A 21,461-nucleotide genomic window follows, 5' to 3' on the forward strand; every position below is an offset into this window, starting at 1 on the left:
TAATTTTAAGAACACACACATATATACAACAAAAACAAGAGCACATTTTTCTAAATTAAAAATTAAGTGCAATTATAAAGTGCAATTAAAGTTATGGTGGATAAGTTTTGGCTCCTCCTAAAATAGCAACATCAACGATGTAAAACATACACAGTAAGGATTCAAATATAATTGATGAAATGATTTTGATATATCATAATATAATATATAATTAATATCATATATAATTTGTGCACCATATTGGACGAGGTCGTTCAAAATCGTAGTTATGACATCTGATATTCCTCTGCCATTTGGATATATAACGATATGGTCCAAATATTGTACTTTGTCGTTGTGCTACTGGGGACGGTATATACAAATACAAATACAAAATACAAATACAAAATACAAATACAACGCCACAACAGGCAAAATGCCCAACGAGGTGGCTGAAAAAAAGATGCCCATAAAAATATGGATGTAACGTCAGGAAAGTACAGTTATATATAAAGTATATCAGTTTTTAGAAATTGAATTAACATTCAGATAATTTAAGACATCAAACTTATGCCTAGAAATTCTCTTGGGGAGAGCACGCCTTCATTACCAGCCGCCCCTGAAGAAAAGTTTGTTGTCTCCGTTAGGAAACGAACCCTGGTCCTCTCGCAATCTGGGCTAGCGCACTAATTAATATACTACACAGACACACTTATTTTTTCCTCTTATTATGACGCGCATAATAATTTCTCATCACAATCTTCCAGGTAACAACCCCAATTCATCGGGGGTTATCACTGAGTTAAAGGAGGCTATTATGTCTCGACGCAGCGCTTCACGCTATACTGTGCGTGCTATATTCATTATGAGCCTCCTCTACATGTGGCAGTTTTAGAGCACTTAAGCGGCCCGCAGTGCAGTTCTACATCACTCAAGTTACCCGCGGTACATTCCTAGATTACTTAAGGGATTCGCGGCACATTCCCAGATTACTTAAGGTGTCCGCGGTGGCATAATTACGGACCACCTGAGTGACACGTAGTACAGTTTTAAAGCACGTAAGCGGCCCATGACACATTTTTAGATCACTTCAGTGGCCCACATCACATTTCTGGAACACTTAAGAGGCCTGGACACATTTTCAGATCATTTGAAGGATCTGCGGAACATTTAGAGATCACTAACGTGGCTTTATAGAGAACTTATCAATAAGAAGAATGTTAGTTCACGCGCCTACAAGCAAGGAAAAGGTTTTTTTTTCGTTTTTGGCCACCGAGTAAAGATGCCATTAAGAATATTTCATATTTTTATAAAGGGTGGTTGATGACGTAAGCATCATTCAAACCCTCTCCCTTCTCATCAAATTCGAACCCCCCCCCCCTCACCCCATTGATGCTGACGTAATACTTGAATGACCCCATAGCGAATATCACAGATCGAGGTGAAAACAAACATTTTTGTTCATCTACCGCACCTCGTTGAGTGGCCTCTTTCTCTTCTTTGTCGCTCTACTCGAGCATGTACAGCGTAGAGCAAAACAATACAATTGTTTTCGTCGCTAATCTCTATTATGCACTCCCGTACCTCGTGGTCGTCTCGTTCAGTCTTAGAGACGGAGGTTGAATTGGGGGATTTCCTATATACACAACAGGTGTTCGAATCGGTGTCTTATATCCGCTAGCTTAGCGATTAATGCATGTTTAATATCATACTTGTCCTCAGGGTACCCGCGATTCTTTTAACTTGATGAAGAGTTCAATCAACTGGCAGAAATTTTTGTTGCCGACGCAAGCGTCTCTTTTTATTACAGACGATTTAATAATTCTCTGCGTGGTGGGTTCTAGTTCGAGTAGGCATTTAGGTACTTATAAATTTTGCAAATGAGTTGACGCATCACTTCATCTTCTTATGATTATTATAGAGCTATCCACCTCACCAATTATAATCTGCATAGATAATGTAGTGGTTCGCTACTGAATCCCAGTAGCGGCTCGTGGTCGGATATTTTTTGGGGGTGGGGGGGGGGGGGCGACGCAGATTTCCAAAAATATACCGCCATCTATCGATGATGATACGTGCAGGGCCGTAACTAGGATTTTTGTCGCCCAGGACAAACATAATTTTGCCACCCCCACCAATTTAAAATTCGATAATTTTATATAATGGTGTTCTTTGTTTCACCCCCCCCTAAAACTTGACGCCCCCAAATGTTTCCGCGTAGGACAATCACCCTCCCTGCCCCTTCTAGTTTCCGAATACACGTACTATTTACAATTAGTAAATTATTACACCGCATTGAAAACTTTTACTTCTGTTTATAAAATTATTTTTCACATTATATCTGCATACCTATGTATGAATGAATGCCAGAACTTTGCCACTGGACAAATCCATTTAAAGAATTAAATTAATGACTTAATTTTCAGGGGGCGTCTCCTTTACGAGCCGCCCCTGCTGAATCCGAAAGAGCTTTATTGGTCATGAAGGAGATTTCATGTAAGAAGCACATGGGGATGTTCTTTTACCAACCATAACTTAATGAGCACACTGACGCTACCCTCCAAAACAATATTCAGCAGAGTAAATTGACTTACCCGATACCAGGAGGCCTTAAAGCCGGGTTTTCCTAGGAGCAGGTTTCCTGCGCCGCGCGCAACGTGATTCGCCCAGCGTGACACGTGACACGCCGTCAACTCACCAGTAAGAAAAGCAGCATGACTGTTTTCCTACAGAGCGGAATACGGCTCACGACAGCGCTTTACGTTGGGCGTTATTGGCTGACTCCTTCTGGAGGAGTCAAATGCGTCGTGCGCCGCGGTTTTGCCTATATTCTCTTCACTCTCTTATGTGTTTTATTTCCCTTCCCTTCAAACCGGAGCATGCAGACGACAGAGTAGCTGATATATATAGCCATATACTTTATATAGCCACCCTGATCTGATGCGCCACGCTAGGAAAACACAAACGCTAGCGTGATTATGTAACACGTTTCTGCCGGCGCGAAATGGTCTAATTCGGTTCAGGCGACGCAAAAAACTTATTCCTAGGAAAACCCGGCTTTAGTCTCGATGTGCAAAGCTTGACATCGTACAGTGCACAAAAAATAAGATTTTGAAGTTTACTCGCGAATGAGACAAAATCGCGAAAAGCAAGTAAAATCGGATATTGATTTTCAACTGGTTTCGGTTGTGTAGCATAGAAATGAAAAATGATATTTAAAAACCTTATGTGCGCCGCAAAACGAGTTAATTTTTTAAGTTCGGTAGAGAATGGATGAACAACCATTTTTTGGTATACTGCTGTGTTTGAATACGTCAACTCCACAATTCCACAATTGCATATTTTATAGCAGATGACCCATAACGATATGTAGTTTATTTTATATTTCTTCGCCTATCGAAGCTTTAGTTTTTAAATGTCTAGTTTTCTTTTCCGTATTTTCAACGGAGCTTATTTGAATTTTTGTTTTTCTCTGAAATCTAAGATTAAGATTGTTTTCATTAAAGTAATAAAGTATATTATAACTAGACTGACCATATTTGCTCGAAAAAAATGGGATATTGGACTTTTAAATCATAGGCGGAGATAAACTTAGAAATCTGGGGGGGGGGCACAGTCATTATTGCTGGGGGGCACGACGATGATGATGTCTATATATACACGTATAAATTAGATCAGTCGACTCCACCTTCAACGTTGGGGGGGGGGGTCATTGTCCCTCGGGGGAATGGATCCTCCCGTATCTCCACGCATGTTCTAAATACGGGAAAATATGGGACATGAAAAACTATCACCAAAAATAAGCAGGGTTGCCAATTGTTTATAAAGTCACAGGAAAGTCAACAATCGCGGAAAATGAAGCTTGTTGAAAGAGGGGTGGATCAACGGGGGGAGAATGATCACCCCGATCCATTGAGCTATAAGGAAATTTCTTCTATAGCTCAGTGCCCCGATCACACCCCCGAATCGAAATACGATATTTCATGAAATTTTCAGAACTTCTATATGATAATATTGCAACAAAAAATTAAACAATAAATTCAAGGAAACTTCGACTAAAAACGGGTAGAACCGGGATATTTTTCAAAAAAAGTGATTGATTTTTTAGCAATTTGTGAAATTACCCCTTCCAACAGTGAACTCCAGATCTGCCCCTGCGTTGAAAATACGTGAAAAACCGGAACTGACCCGTGAAATACGATGTCATTTCAATTGTACTCCTACGTTTTGAAAAATCCACCCTCTCGCTCTTCTTTTCAGGTTTCTGGAATTATTATTATTATTTTTCTCGGGAAATTTTTTTTTCATTTTGAAACATGTACCTCTTCAAATTTATATGAGTGTTTTTTTTCCCATGCATGATTGCATGCTTCGACAAATCGACTTCGAAATTCCCAGGATACAAGAAATCAAGTTTCTTCAAAGCAGAACAGATGCTATTCCAACCATAGCCCAGCTTGCTCCAGGATTATATAATTAAAAGACAGGTCGAAAAGGATTATGTAAAAATGCAGGCTCTGAAAGAAAAAAGTCGCAAAAATAGATTTTCAGAATAATTATTCTCAAATGGATGAGAAAAACAGTATTAATATTGTTTTCTCACCAACCGCTAATGTTGTATTCTATAGTGGGGAGTGGTGTTACCTTTTCCATTAAGAAATGAAGCAAATAGGATGAAAGCAACAATGAATGCTGATTCTTTTTTTGGCAAAAAAGTAACACTCCCAAAAGAAAACAAAACATTCTGAGGGTAGAGTTTAAGAAGAAAAGTAAGCTATGAAAATTTCATAAATGCTAATAAATGCAACAAAAGACGAGGCTGTTGGCCAAAGAAACCTCTCATCATGCTCCAGGCAGACCAATAAAACTGACCAGATGTGGAAACAGATCGTTCAAAAGAAAACAGATCGTTATTTTTTTTAAAACCAGTTCTGCTTTAGTTGGAAAAAATTATTGTGTGGTGGTGGTGGTGTGTTTTTCAATACAATGGCGTCATCTGTTATGAAAGTTAGGAATATTAACACCACCGAGTGTGCGAGCGCAGGCATTCTACTTTCTCAGTTTTCAAATCTGATATCCATATCCCATGGGGCAGGGATCTTCAACACATGTGAACATCGTTCTTTTTCTAACATGTAAATTTGTATTGAATACCGGAACCGCGCATTACGAGAAAGGGAAAAAGCATCATGCGTTGTGGTGTTCGATTGAATAATTTAAAAGTATTATACTGTATATCTAAAGTTTCGATATCCAAAGTTTTATCAATCACAGGATAGTGTTTGTTTATCTCAAGTAAACATCGCAAATAAACATCAGTTAAAAGATCTTCATTTCGAGAATTCCGTGTTTCTCGATGAAGTTTCGTTTCTTAAACCACTCGATTCAGTGGTCCCTGTATTTTTGTTTTTTTTAAGTAGAATATTTTGGTTACCTAACTTTGACCACAATGACGTCATCTGCGTGTTAGCGAGTTTTTTTTTCTCATTATTTTACGAACCTGAAGGGGGCCTTCCCTTGGAAATATTATAGGACACTATGAGGCATGCGCATTAACTGCGTTGCAAATGGCGGACTGTGTTTTTGTTCCATGGCGGACGTCAAAAGGATGAAATTATGCACGAAATGCTATCATTTGGAGGTGAGAATTTCAATGCTGTTCTATGTGAGAATCTGAAACGACAGATATGCGTGTAACGAGAAAATCATCTCCGGAGTTTCCTATTCGAGCTTGTATCGCGAATGCACCTAACTTACCTCCTACCAGTGAGCTACTTTTTCCAACAATGTTTAGTTGTGGGGGGGCTGGAGGAGGGGGAGAGAGACTCTCTCTCTCCAACTAAAAAGTTGTGTGAACCACGATCTTGGATGTAAGTCAGTCACTTTAATGAAATGAATCCTCAAAGTTCCATGTTGATGGTTTCGAATGTGATCAGTTTACGGATTACGAGTCGATTAATTCGTTCCTCTACTCGAGGGCGATTTCACGTCCTGGAGGATGGGAATTGATGTTGAAGATCTTGCTTCGCTCATAATTGATTTTACATCCGAGTCCAGAACAGCCGACGGGAAAATTTCTAAACCTACAATTTCATTGCGATTTCGGAAAAAAAAACCATTTCGTTGTTCCACCCCGTGCCTTTTCATCGGTAATTGATGGGATGTGATCAATTACTTGTTGACATCGGCGATCTCGAATGAACTTGTTTATGTGGATTCTATAAACTTATTTTAGATTGAGTGAAATGAGAATAGAGAAGGAACACCTTTTGTGTTCATGAGTTTTAGAGAAGAAAAATTATATAGAAGGGGAATAATTATCTTTTTGGTTCACTAGGGAAATATATTTAGATACAAGGATGAGCTCTAGGTAATCTTCGAATGATTTTCATACTATTAGTGATAAATAGCTATTCATCGAAGAATGTTATTCGAGCTATTTAATGTTTAAGAATCTTTTAGGCACCCTGTTTTTGTATGGGGTTTCCCCCCTTAATTCTTTCTCTTTGTTCAACAACATGTTTGCACCATAACAAACACAATATAGCATTCTATCCACACAACCTCTCTATTTTCTTCGCACACTCTAATTTGCTTGTCTGAGAGCTGTACAAGATCTATACTAGCAGAAAAATTCAGTTCTGTAATGCTACATTCTTTGGAGTTATTGGCATGGTCTTTGTGCATTTTTAAGCAGCTTCATTAAATGTTTTGATATTGTTTCATCAAAGTAGAATTTGTCTACTTCCACTTTCACAAATTTTATTTGCGAGTCAACATATGTGCACTTGTATCTATTGATATTGCAAATATCAACTTTTTCATGTTGAATTGCAATTTTTTCACTGGTGCAACTTTCGTATATCCACATTAAATAACTGCTCTAATGCAGGGTCAGAGTTTGGAAATGCAAACAAAGTTTGACGGGATGAATAATTTTTTTTCTGTCTAAAAGTGTCCAACACTAACCTTTAAAACCTGCAAAAGATTTGAATTTCGCAGATCAAAAACCTGTCCAAAAGTGTCTCATTACATGCCTAAATACGACGTGGAACAGATTTTTCTTTGATGAAATTTAAAGAAAGAAATGCAATGACTTGATCTAGGAGTCATCTAGAAGGCGCTAATTTGAAAATTTGATGTATATAAAACTGTTCAAAACTTCAAACTGTCAAAATGAGACTCAATAACCAATAAATTTTACTTCTATGGTTTTCTACTGTAGTGGGCCAACCAACATGCCAAACAGATTAAAAAGAGCTCTGTTTTTTTTAATTAGCAATTTTTTAGCAAAATTGAACTTACTGATTTCAAAAATTGAAAAAAATTAATATATTTCCATAAAAAGAAATTGTGAAATTTTTAATGAAGTATAAAAACTTTAAAGTAATACAGTTACATATCAAATTTATGATCAGTTCCAATGAAAAATGTGTCTGTAAGGAACACTTGCATTGCTGTACATGAAAAGAAAATAAGAACCATAAGCAATTAAATTTTTCTTGTATATGCCCATGTCGGCATGCCGTCTACAAAAAGGTCTAAAAATTTTAACTGCCTCGGGCAGTAGATCTGTCTAGCCCTGGTGATGTGTAATTTCATTTCACCTCCAATACACCCGTCATACTGAGCTGAGGGCTTAAAAAATGATTGCTTATATCTGCATGGTGGAGGTAAAGAGAACTATGTCCATTTTCTTTAATGTTGGGATAATGCTAGTAATTTGCAGTACTTTTGTTAAATTAACGTTGGCAGAGATGCTGCTGATATGCTATAGAGTATCGAAATACCTGGAATTTTGGAAAAAGACATATAAAAATTTTGTCCGCTCATCCCACAGGACACTTGTAGTTTCAGTAAGGAAAAAATAGTGAAAGAACCTCCCCAATGATTTTCTTTTTGCACCATCAATCATGATTGTGCAACCTTGAAAAGTTTTGCAACGTATTATAAAGTACAAACGAAACATTTTACTGTATTGTGCTGATATAATCCGTGATTGTTAAAAAATAAGATGATGGATATCTAGTTGCATCCCTGAATGATTAGCAACATCCTAAATTTTTCAATATTAGAAAGCTATTTTTTCTCTGCGGGTTGCATAACTGAAGTTATGGTACTTTTGCGGTTATGTACTGGTGTTCAAAGAGAGACATTATCTGTACGGGTAAATTCGCTCTGTTCCTAAAAAATTGCAAGTGTAAATGTTTTTTAAAATTGTGAAAAAATTATAATTAATATTGTAAAAAATGTTCTATTATTGGGAGAAAAAAACTGAATCTGTAAAAACTCTACCTGGAATATCCAGTTTTGCCATCTAGCTGCTATGTGGGCGTCACCGTTTCACATTGTGAAAATCGGGGGGGGGGGGGGGTGCACAGAATCAGTCTTTTAGAGGAGCACATTTTTTCACCCTTTAATCTCAGATTTTGCATCCCTCCAGAACAGACAGAGAACAGTTTCTTTGATTTTTTCGGCCAATGGAACTTTTTTTCACCCACTCATCTCAGATTTAATACCCTCCTTGAGCGGTGCCCAGTGCAGCCGCAATGGGTTGCATGGCCAAGCGCCACCTCTGTACTCTAGCACAAGGAGGAAGTGTGCATTTTGGTTCCCCGCACCCATGGTACCCCACAAGGACGAGTCTGACAGGGCTCTATCCCGGGGCCCGGGACAGTTTTCATAATTTTTTGACTTTTTCACATTATAAATTAACTATAGAAGGGCCCATGAAATGTCTGACTGGGGGGGGGGGCAAAAAATCTCAGCCTATTGGCCCTGCTCTCAGATGGGGTATCATGTCCTCATCCAGAATTTGTTCCACAATAGTGAAAGGAAGGAGAGCAAAGGAAAAATTTGGCTTCTCACTTGTTCGGTCCCTGGAGGATTATCAGAAACACCTTCGAAAAATATTTCTTAATAAAAATGACCTCGTTATATATCATCTTTACATTTAGTATGATAAAGTGATGATGGGTCACAAAAATAAGTGATGTTTCAAAGATTAAGTTATTTGTCATTATTAAGAATGGTAAAATAATTCTGGAGTAACAAAAAAACCAGGAAAATTCTAATTCAAAAGCGGTATTAATGGTCACGCACATTTTGCACGATAAACAAGGAAGTGCAGCTTTCTTCTGAAAAAAAAAACAGCTTTATCTTGAGGTCCCCTTCATTGAAGCTCTGTCAGCCTCCTACCAGAGTCATCATTAGGGGCAGCATATGATGCTTTGCACCTGGGTGGCAGGCAAGCTTGAGCCGCCCCTGGCGATAGACCTGAGTTGTGTTCAGTATAAAAAAAAGTATTTACATTCAAACAATAAAATTTTTGAAAAATCATTCAAACTTATACTAATTAATTAAAATAAAATGTTTATTAATATAATTAACACAATTCCCACATTAATTTATAAACATTTCTTGCATTTTAACAAAAACCAACTTTTATAATTTAATTATTTTATAGCTTTACTCAAGGAATTATTTTATTTGAAAATTCTCAATATTATTAACCATAAAGATGTTTTCTTTAGTTACTTTCAATAAGATCAATTAGGAAACTATTTTGCAAAAACTGTAATAAGTGATAGGTAAATACAATGTGCGTAATGAAGCATAATTAATGCAGGTTAGTTTTAGTGAAAAGGGTAATTATAACTAAAGTTCCGATTTCCAAATACTGTAAAATAAGAACCACTGGTCAGAATGACTTGAAAATTTGTGTGAATATTCCTGAAGCAGTGGAATTTTGTATGGCGAAAAGTGGGGGGGCGGGAATACTTAAAAATACAAAATAGACAATGCTGCACTCATCCAACACACATGAAATTTGCTCGCATAATGGAAATGATAGCCAGTTTGGACAAAATGATAGCATGATTTCATAATTCATGGAAACATCACAAAAATGAAGTCATTTAAACAAACAACTATAACTATAACACAAGGAATTGAAAATGTTGTCCACTGTGTTCTAGCTCTAATATAGAAGTGCAAAAATGCTTATTCAGCAAAAGATCAGAATATTTCATGGTAATCAGGTTCTTCCAACCTAAAAAACTATCCTAATTTGCCGCCAGCCATAAGATCAACCGACCAATCTGAAAACAATAGTGTAAACCAAGCCACTCAAAAACATAAATTCAACCTGAGATTCCACATATTTGATTTTTTATTCCAATTTTACCAATTTTCCTGAAGATGCCAACCCCTAATGTTGGGTAATTATTGAAAACTAACTGAAATGGACGATTGCCTTAGAACCCGATTAGACAATTTTCATCAAATCCCTAATGTACTGGACTTGAAATGTATTTTGAGAAATGATCCTTCAATATCTTCTGAACCACCCTCTTCCTTTGCATAATGTGTAAAGCTCTCACTGCACTGTGAGGTTGTAATTGAACCAGTTTATCTTAATGTATAGCATTTTTTGTATCTTTCTCTTTCGCACAAATTTTGTTTTCTTATAGCATTTGAGAGAAACTAAAAAAAAAAAAAAATTGTTGATGAAATCGCAACCCATCTTGATGATGGATCTTGTCACTCGTAGGCAACCTATGCAAAATTAATAAATATTAGTGAGATGATTATCAACATTGAACTAAACAAGAGGGAGGGGTTTGCGTGACACAGAAACTGGAATTGTGATGCCCTGTAAAGGCAGAAAAGAAATCAAAGCCACAAGACAGCATTAAATGTTTGTTTGAAGTAAAAAAATATCAAAGAAATGGCTAAGGTGTTCTTTTAACAACAGTAATATTACTTACAAAATTTTACTTTCTGCTTTTGAAGTAAGTGATTGAATCGCTTATTCCAAAAGCCCCCTTAACTGCAGAATTTCGAGTTTTGAGATATTTTGGGGAAAAACTGCCAACTGCACACTAACCGGTTTCTGCAAAACAAATATTTCAAGGATGCTAAATTGGGGGCATACAGAATGTTGTTTCAGTGGGTTTGCATCAAATAAAGTGTCCATCAATCAACTTGAAGAAGCCAGCATAAGCTCAATTTCAAATTTTTTTGTCAGCTATGGGGTTTCTGAAATAAGTGATTCACAATAAGTAGTCTTGCTTTTAGAAGTAAAATGCAGAGCACAAATTTCTTCATGAAGCTTCTCCATCACGAAAAGTGGTGTGTAGTTTTATCAGTAAAAAACATGGGTAGGGTACTATAGCAAAATCACTACTACCACATTGGAACATACGAATTGCTTTCACAATAAGAAATGTTTGAGGAAAAGAAAGAACTTTTCTGTTGTGTATAAAAACCACTACTATGGGAATTTTTACTGAAGAATATTTTTGGTCAGCTGAAAGCTTCTTGCTGAACAAAGAAAAAATATTCTGCTTTGGGGGAAGGGTATTTTCTCAATTCTTATAAGTTATTTCTAGAGGTACGTAAATTTTACAAAAAAAAATTCAAATCAGGAATTTTGCATTTATTCGCAGTAACTAATTCCAAATGAAAAATTCCACATTCATTCATAAAAACCTCTCAAATAAATAAGACCTAGTTCAAATCAAAAATTTTGCATTAAAAAAAACTGGCCATATTACTGGAAAGTGTTAAAGTACTTGGTTGAAATCTAGCATTGCAGTAAAGTATCTCTACTTTCTCCTAAATTAACCTTATTTTTCAAATGATTTTTATAGCATATTTTTTTCTGAAATTCTAAAAAGTTGCATATACAGTCGAGTACACTTATAACATAAACCGTGGATATAACATATGGTTGTATCATCCTTAAAATTTGGCCCATTCATGTCTATATATTTTGACCTGTGTCATAACATACCCTGCTTAAAACAGACACTGTGGATATAACAAACTAGAAGAATAACCAAGAAAATTTTATCAATTTTTTTTTTTCATTGCCGGAATAGTTGAGTTTCTCATCAACAGATGACACTGAATATTTTCATAACTTCAGCGCCACCTGTCAATAACAAGTGTAACTATTTCGGAAATAAAATTTTTGGCATTTATAAAATCCTATCTTTCTGTGCAAAACTATTATCTATGCTTTTCGAATTATTAAATTTTTACTTGTTTTTATTATTTTGTGATTTTTTTATTGGTGAGGATGATGGAAGAACAATTATTGCAAATAAACTCTGTCACTGTTGAAAAGCTATGCTAATTCAAGTATTATTGATTGGTGACGTCTACATAAAATTCATAAATATCAGTGGGGTTTTTATTTTCTGAATTTTTAAATTGTATACTACTGTCAACTTCAAAGGAAAACTGTAGGCATAAACTCAAAAAAAAAATTCCAAAAATATCTGCATTTATCTAATAAATTTTCAAAACTTTTCAGATGTCAATCAAAAACTATATTCATGGTATGTTATTTATTATAATACTATAAATTTCAATTATCTGCTGTATAAGCTTATTTTGTCCACGACAATCTCAATAATGCATATATGCTATTGCTATGCAAGCTAATTTCATTGTCTCACTTATACATGTCGGTTATTACATACACTTCTCGAATCACCTAGAGACTATGTTATAACAAAACTCAACTGTATTTACATCAAACACAGTGTCAGATGGGAAAGAAGTGATGCTTGTGATTTCCTTTTAAAGAACACTCACAAATACTGAGCAAAATTACGACTTTCCCACTTCAAAAAGTTTAAATTACCTAGATTTCAGTAAAAGGTAGTAAAAAAACAAATTTTAGCATTTGCTCATCGAAATTGGCAAATTTCACATTTATTGCATTTATCACAGTTATTTCGTAAATATGAAATTTAAGTATCGTAGTTATTTCTGTATGGTACAGAATTTTGCAAGGAAAAGGTACAAATGTGTGTCAAGAATTCATAAAGTGTAGTTTAAGGGTCATGTGCTATATATAGCACAGTGTCAGTGAACTTATTCCATGTCACTGACATATTTCCAGTAAATCATAGACTTGTCATTTTGCTGTGTGCATGTTCAATCAGCTATCAAAAATTATAATTTTTAATTCTTTAATACTAATTAAAAAAAAGCTGATAAAACTATGTTAACTGCCTATATTATATCTCTACGTTTTGAGACGTAGAGTTAGTATTCTAGGGTTAATGGCTCCTTGATTAGTGGGCCTAAATTTTCAGTTTCAATTAGCTTTTCTTTTTTAACTCCAATGATTTTTGAACATTTAGTCTTCTTGTCTGTCCTATATAACCAAGAGGGCAATCACCACATGGAATGTAAATTGGTTGGTTATATAGGACAGACAAGGAGACCCATAAAAGCAAGATTAAATGAACACGCTGTGTGTGTTAAGAATCCGGAATGTGAAAAATTTACCATCGCCGCTCACTCTTGGCAAGAAGGCCATAGATTCAAATTTCAAGAAGCGAGATTTTTCACAAAGTCAAAGTCCACAGTTGATTTAGATTTCTACGAAGGCACATATATTCAGGCCTTTAAAAATATATTAGTGAACTATAATAAATCTACATCCCTGATTGCAACACCATGGCTTAAATTCACTTCGAGTTGGAATTCTAAGAAACTTCAAGTAGACCAATCGGGTAGCACTATTCCGCAAGTGTCCAACCAGGACACTGCATTAGTATCGCACGCAGGCTCACAGCTTCATTCTGACCACGGCGTTTGAAGGGAACAAGTGTACTTTTTTCCCTCTGAGCAACCGAGCATTAAGATTTGGTGTTCAACCCAAGTGGGAAACTCAGTCAGCGTGACTAGTGGTTAAATATTTTCCCTCTGAAGACGACACCCATTGGTGTTGAAATGCATTAGGATTTTTGTATGGTCGTGTATTTGCCTTATTCATTGGTGTGTTCTTAATATTCTTGGGCAAAGTTGATCAACTCTTCCAAGTTAAGACCTGAGGTACACATGTGTGTAACTGAGACTCAAATGGTCCTAGTAAAAATATGAACCCAAATTAATTAATATATGTATATTTTAAAGAGCATTTTGACATACAATAAACCTAAATCAATCGAAAAAAATTTTCAATAGTTTTTGCTCAAGTGTGAAGAGATTATGGATCTACAAAAGCCAAATGTCATGCCATCCCTAGTGGAACATATGCAGCTGGACAATAATTGTATTCGTATAGTCTAAATACGTTATATTTATCAAATTTTAGGTATGGAAGGAGAGGACCTAGCTACTACTGTTGTGACATGTGAAGGTGATATCACAGATCCAGCCTTTCCTTTCAAACTTCAGTTGTTGGTGAAAAAATTACAACACTTGATATCTGGTAAACTTACTTTCTGTGCAAATTTATATATATATAAACAATGTTATAGAGGTAAAACTGAATTATATATACAACATGCCAACAGCAATTTGCTTATAAAAAGAGAAGGTAAGCCTTCACCTACCTGAGTTTATAGTAAATTTCATACTTTTTGAGCTGTTATGCCATGTTCCAAATAGTTTGGAACACGGCATAACGTCCTGAAAATTATGAAATGAAATTTAATTTGCTTACTTTTCTAAAGAGCTTCTTATTCTGTTGAATTTTTTTTATAATTTATGTATATAATGACATGTCCTGACATTCATCATCGCTGAGCCAAAACCACTGGAGTTATGAATATGAAATTCAGTCAGTAGTTTTATTTTATGAAGTAAAGACCCATTAAGAAAGGTTTTTTAAAATTCAATCCCTGAGGGGGGTCATAAGGGGTTTCAAAGATTATACAGAAAAATCATGCTGATACGAAACCAGTGGAGCAATATTTTTTATTGAAATTTGTATGAAATTTGGTCAGTAGTTTTATTTTATGATGTAAAGGCAGATTCAGAAGGGGTTTTACAAAATTTCATCCCTGAGGAGTCATAAGAGGGTTCAATGGTTACATAGAGAAATCATGCCTAACCGAAACCAGTGAAGCTGTATGTATGTATGGTCAGTAGTTTTATTTCAAGACATAAAAACTCACTCTAAGAAGGTTTTTCAAAATTCAATCCTTAAGGGGGTTGAAATGCTATGTAGAGAAGTCATGGTAAGTGAAAACCGCTAAAACTATAAATTTGGAATTTGGTCAGTATCTTCATTTTATGATTAAATGACTCGCTAAGAAGGAATTTCTCAAAATTCACTTCCTAAAGGGGTCTCAAGGAAGAATTTTTGGATTATCAAATTCACATGAGCGAAGCCGCGGGTAACAGGTAGTCTATATATATGAAATTACATGTCCGGACTGACTTAATGATTCATCATCGCCAAGCTGAAACCACTGAAGTTATGAATGTGAAATTTGGTCAGTAGTTTTATTTCATGAAGTAAAGACCCACTAAGAAAGTGTTTTTCGAAATTCGATTCATAAGGGGGTTCAAAGGTTATATAGAAAAATCATGCCAAGCCGAAACCACTCTGGAGCAATATTTATGAAATTCTGTCAGTTTTATTATATGACTTAAAGACTCACTAAGTAGAGTATTTTCTAAGTAGACATCCAATCATCAATCATTACATTAGCATTGTAGAATTTTTTCTCCCCGTTTTTGCTTTTTTTGCGAAAGGAATTTTTTTTATCTAGCTTAAACCCTGTTTCTGGGCCTCAACAATCATTTTTGGAATGTTTACTTTGGTTACCGTGGTTTCCCAGCAATGTGTTTCAGACATGCATATGCCTTTACAATAGTTTGTCATTTCTTTAATGCTGCCAGTATTGTAGTTTAATCCTTTAACTATGTGTTTGTCAGTTGTTTCTAAGTTGTTGTCACTTTTTCAATCTGCCCAGTAATTGAAGAAAACCCAGGCAGCACCGGGTATTATAGCTAGTAGCCTATATCAGGGTTATTGTAGGTCTGTTTCTGTCTGTGGCAACAGGCCTACAACGATACAATTATTCAATTATTACTTACTCATAATTTGAAAAATTGATGGCAGATGACAGAACTATTCATAACAGGCATTACACACAAACTTACTTCACATCGGGCATTACACACAAACTTACTTCACATCAGACATTACACACAAACTTACTTCACATCAGGCATTACACACAAACTTACTTCACATCAGGCATTACACACAAACTTACTTCACATCAGGCATTACACACAAACGTACTTCACATCAGGCATTACACACAAAATTCACATCAGGTTCACTATACGTACGTGCACATTCCAACATGTCCCAATTAGAAGTTCAGCAGAGAAATGTGGACAAGGTGCATGTGTGGTTTAGTAGTATCAAACCCTATATCAGGGTTGGATTTTTGGGTCTTCATCAGTGGCCACTTTATAGACCTACACGTACTTGTCTATATTATTTTCAGTACAGATGGAGAGGCTATACTATTATATTGTAGAAATTATTATTGCATTTGGTGCTGAATTTTTTATTTAATTTCTTCCCATTTTTTTTAAATTCAAGTTGAAACCAGTTGTAATGTCACCATCAATCTAGAATTTTGGCTGTAATGAGTTTAGTGTTATATCAGATCATGGTCTGGATAGCATTTCAGAGAAGCTCCATTACATAAATTCACATGTTTATTATGAACTACTATATTTCGGTGTCGTATTCATGTTACTCCATAAATAAAATAAACTATTTTATACGCATTCAATTTTTAGTTGAAGAAATGCATAAAATTGTAAACAATGTACAGTTATCAAGGAAATGTATTTTCTGGATTTTATGCTGAGGTGAACTTGGAAAGAAAAGTCATCTGTTTTCTGCTGGGAACATGATTCAAGGCCCTCTTGCATTCTAGGCAAGCATGCTACCATCTACACCACTGGATATGATGTCTTCCTTATTTCACGCACTGTGGCATAAAATGACTTTTCTTTCAGAGTTCACCTCTGCATAAAATCCAGAAAATATCTGTCTCCTTGATATTTTTTGGCTGAGAAAAAGCCATCTAAGCCATCTCCACTGCACAATTATACTTAAATATTTTTTGTTATAAAAACTCCTCAGAAAACATACTTACCTTTCAAATTATTTTGATTCTGCATAAATTTAGTGACATATTTTATAAGCATAAAAATAAACTATACATAGAGGAAAGTATGTGGCATTGATTTTTTTTTAGACCACATTAGTTTTTTGGTGTGCAAGATGATTCCGATTGAATGTTGTCTCGTTAACGTAGATTTTATTTGCACATCACCATATAACTTATTAACATATTTCAAGATCGCTATGATCTTTCTATGGGAGCGTTCTCAACTAATGAATCAGAGAGACTCATATCAAATTAATTTAAAACTTAGGTTAACAAACTACTTATAAAAAGATATTTTCACCAGAATTTTTATAGCTTATACTTTGTTTCACCAGCATATGATGACAATATGGGATGGTATCTATGGCAAGAAAATAATATGATAAATTGAGCATATGCACATATACTTTATATATACATGCTAGTAAGAGTATAATAATTTTTGTTTTCAGTGTCTTAAAATTATGCATTTCATTCGAGAAAAATGAATAAGTGGATAGTTTTTTTAATTAAAAGCAGAAAGTGATTTTTTTCCTGGTAAAAACCGTGGTTAAAACATGCTTTCAGAGAGGGTGAAAACCATGCCAACCCTGTTTTATACAGTAAAACTCCTCTTGACAGGCACCCCCTCTTTTACAGCCAAATAATAATTTCCCAATGTATAATAAGGGTATGCAGTTCAAATCCGTTATTAACGGCCATCCCTCTTATGTGGGCAGATTTTTTTGTCCTGCCAGTCTCTGCAAATATAGGTTTACTGTATATAGTGCCCTTTGAGTTATAGTTACAAGGTATCATTTTTATGTAGCAACTAGCTATTATACCAGGCGTTGCCCGGGTTTTCTTCAATGAGGCTTTATGGATCACATGATATCTCCCTCTTTCTTTGAGGGACATGCAAACCGTGACTAAAGATAACCAATATGGCGATTTCCTGCGCGACTCATGAAATAAACAAATCTAAATTTAAAGAAACGTGGAAATGAATAGTTCCCCCCCCCTTTTTTTTGATGGGTGCTAGGTATTTTGATTCCCCCCTTTGAACTTCAAGTTATCTATCTCTGCCTGTTTCAGCTTCAAAAATGCTTAATTAAAGCTGGGGAATTTTTTCGATGTACTTTTTACGGGCCCATAATTAATTTTAAAATATCCTAACCGACATGAATTTATGCAAATAAATATCAAAAGAGACAATATGGAGACATTAATTTTCATGCTTGAGAAGATGTAGATAAAAAGTTGAAATCAATGTTATTGCATGAATGTCCAACGCAAAAGTAGGTCTGGGCTAATTACATCCTATTTAATCTCCTGGGCTTCGTATATCTCTAAGCGAACTCAATATTTCAAAAATCTAGAATTCAATAAAATTTTTAAAATTATTGATGTGGTGGAAAACCCCACCATATTTCCGCATTTCTACAGTAAAATCGGCAATTTTAACACTGATTTCTATGGGAATCATCCTATGCCTCACCCTCAAACTGATGCTGATGATGATGTCTATTCAAAAAGTCTCATTACTAGGAGGATTGAAAAAAGTGGCAAACCATTATAAAGGCATAAACTATTATACATATGATAACAGGATTAGAGAAGTGACAAGCCATTGTAAAGGCATATACACGTCTGAAACGCATTGCTAGGGAACCACGATAACCAAAGTAAACGTTCGGAAAGTGATTGTTGAGGCCGAGAAATCATTGTTGCCCGACAGTTTTTTGTCCATTTGGGGCATTTGCCCTGCTCTGACGAAATTTTAAAGTAGCCTATCGTTCAAGTTGGATCCCATTTGGTATATATGCAAAATTTGGTGACGATCCATCTGAAATTGTAGATTTGTATAGAGAACATACATACATACACACACACAGACAGACAGAAAATCAATTTTATATATATAGATTATGTAGTCTGTAATTACCACTAAAATTTCTGAAGCCATGGCATTTGCTTACTTTTCATATTCATCAGGGTATTAAATTTTATATTTAAAAATTCAGGAAGATGAGAAAGTAAATATGTGGAACATACTCTTAATTTTGGGAGGTAAGGGGTCCCTTAAAGTTTGTGGGCCCTAGGCACCTGCCCCATTTTTCCATGCAAGAAATGCCCATGGTGCAGGGTGTATAAAGTGAATTTATTTCTTTGAGTGCTATGTGTGAATGAAAAACAGTGATAAAATCAATTAAAACACAACGTTAAAATATCACCTGAAGTGTTTTGACATGCCATTAATTCAAGTTAAATGAAAAAAAAATTGCTGAGAAATCTTAGGATCTTAAAATGTGAATGAAACAAATTCATTCCATGTATAAAAGCTCGAGTACATTAGATAAGCTAAAGCCAACAATAATTTTGTTGTGCTGTACTATATTTATCTTGCTGGCAAAACTACTTTTGTTTAATATAGAATCTGCTATGCTAATTGCTGGAAATGTTGAAATAATTAAGGAATATCTTCCTTATTTTGAATGGGAATAGTTTAAAAAGTTTACCACAATATGTGGTCCTCCCAGCTCAAGGTTAGACTAGGCCACATTAAGGTGGATGATTCCATTCTTTTTTCTTAGGTAGTGACTACACATTGAAAACTGTGCATTAGCCATGTCTTTTCCATTTGTGAATTTTTGATTTTACAAACTAATTGTTTGCGTGTGTGAAAACAAACGGCAACTGTAATTCATAAATTCATTAAAAAAAATTAATAAAATAAATATATAAAATAATATGCATAGGTAGTTTCACAAAATTGGTCTAAATTGTGTTCCTTGCAGTTTATATTTAATATATTTGACACCACACAAACTGTTTTTCTTCATCACTTTTTACACGTTCAAGTACTACGATACCAGTTTCCACCTATCAAATTTCATGTTGAGAAGGTTAAGAAGGATGTAGCCATAACTTGAAGCTCTCCTATAGAATCAGAACTGTAAATTAATTCGCATCTTATATTTCTTCCGGAATAAAGAGGCAAGTATTTTTATTAAATGTCCTTTTCCCCTGGCTATTTTTTTGAGAAATATATAGTTGAAAATTATTTTCACTTTACCATGTGTTTCAGTTCAGAGACATCTATTATTTCTGAAAAGCACATGTTTTCAACATGCATAGTTTTTTTTATCAGTGATGCAAAACATGTTAAACATTAACTTTTTCCTGGCATTAGATAACCAGAAGAAGGGTTTGATCATAAGTTAAGAGCGGGGGCAAGTAAACAAAATCCAAATTTCTTGGTTACAACATCAAGCTGCAGTAATGTTTCATCTAATGACTTTGTTTTGAGAATGCAACTCTTGCTTTAGCTAAACAGGGACAAATTAGAAATCTGTTGTCCCCAAAAAATTGACGAAAAGAAGAGCAAGAAATGCAAATAAAAATGAAATTGACAAAAAAATTATTTAGGGTATCTGTGCTTGTCCAAACTGATAATAAAATATCAAAATATATAGAATATGTTGCTGGTGTCAAACATAAATATCAAATTAACTGCTGAAACGTAAAATGCCTATTTGTCTATCTCAACATGATTAAATTTAAATTAATCTTTTTCACCTTAAATTTTTAACAAACTTCATTACTGACTATATTTCATTTATTAGCAGGTAAAGAAGTGTCCAAGATTTTTTAGTTGACATTTATTTTATATTTAGTTTTTTAATTTTTTGTCCAGTTTTTAACGAGAGTTACCTATTTGCAAATATCTTGCTTTTTGTAAAAATTTCCCCAGAGTATCTGCTATCCAATGTAAAAGTTATGTTTCCACCTTTACGGGACTGATGATGCCTTCGAGCTAGCTTATTAAATGCACTTACCTATTATGAATGACACATAAATCAAAATTGATAATGATCAACATCTCTTTTTTTGTGGGCAACTGGCATTGATGATTTTTGTTCTCCAGGAGTGGTGCTTTTCAATTTGCTTGGTTTGGCTCAGGGCACGGCAGCCTAGGTCAACAAGATACTTTCCCAAATTACCATAGGCAAAGTGAAAAGGATGTTTAGAGGTGTCACAAGTTCAATATGTGGTTTGTCCTTGTTAGAAACTTTTCTGACACAGTTACAATAGAAACGGAGAAATGACAGCAGAAAAAGATAGTTACCGCATGAAGTCCCACATCGAGGGGTTAGCACACCATCCTCTCGGTGTGTATAAAAAAAGGCTGCCATTCCAGAATCTCTAATAAATTGTAGATCCCAGTCTAATTAGCCCTTGTGTGCCGAAAATAATTAAATGATGGTTTGACATTGGTTCCTGGTGAAACAATGGGCAATGGTAGAGAGTAGAGACATACATTTGTTTGTGGAAGATTAACTCTAAAATACTAATGATACATCTCAGAAACATAGACATATAGATAGTTAACATGAAGTTTTTATTTAAGTTAGTATTCTAAGGTCAATGTCAATTTTGGTTGCTTCTTCCTCAAAAACTGTGACATAGCTGCCAATCTTTCTTTTCACAGAATGCAGTATCCTTTCTCTTGAAGACAAGATAAAAATAACACTTCTTGATAGACGAATA

At 35.0% G+C, this 21,461-nt stretch overlaps 1 protein-coding gene across 2 annotated transcripts in view; it reads left to right on the plus strand.

Annotated features, from left to right (window-relative positions):
* Positions 1 to 5,500: 5,500 nt before the first annotated feature.
* LOC149064612 (uncharacterized) overlaps positions 5,501 to 21,461 on the plus strand; it is a 46,754-nt gene continuing 30,793 nt past the window's right edge. The window contains exons 1-2 of one of the 2 annotated variants that reach the window (XM_089254560.1): positions 5,501 to 5,620; positions 14,099 to 14,215. In XM_089254560.1, coding sequence (XP_089110686.1) covers positions 5,596 to 5,620; positions 14,099 to 14,215 — 142 coding nt within the window. In that variant the 5' untranslated portion in view covers positions 5,501 to 5,595. Of the gene's footprint in view, positions 5,621 to 6,227; positions 6,350 to 14,098; positions 14,216 to 21,461 lie in introns of those variants that run through there. The other variant, XM_089254561.1, reaches the window with a different exon arrangement.

This window comes from Pholcus phalangioides, unplaced genomic scaffold (assembly GCF_987345545.1).
Source record: "Pholcus phalangioides strain wild (caught in Gottingen) unplaced genomic scaffold, Ppha-v1.0 ptg000042l_1, whole genome shotgun sequence".
Taxonomy (NCBI): Eukaryota; Metazoa; Arthropoda; class Arachnida; order Araneae; family Pholcidae; genus Pholcus; species Pholcus phalangioides.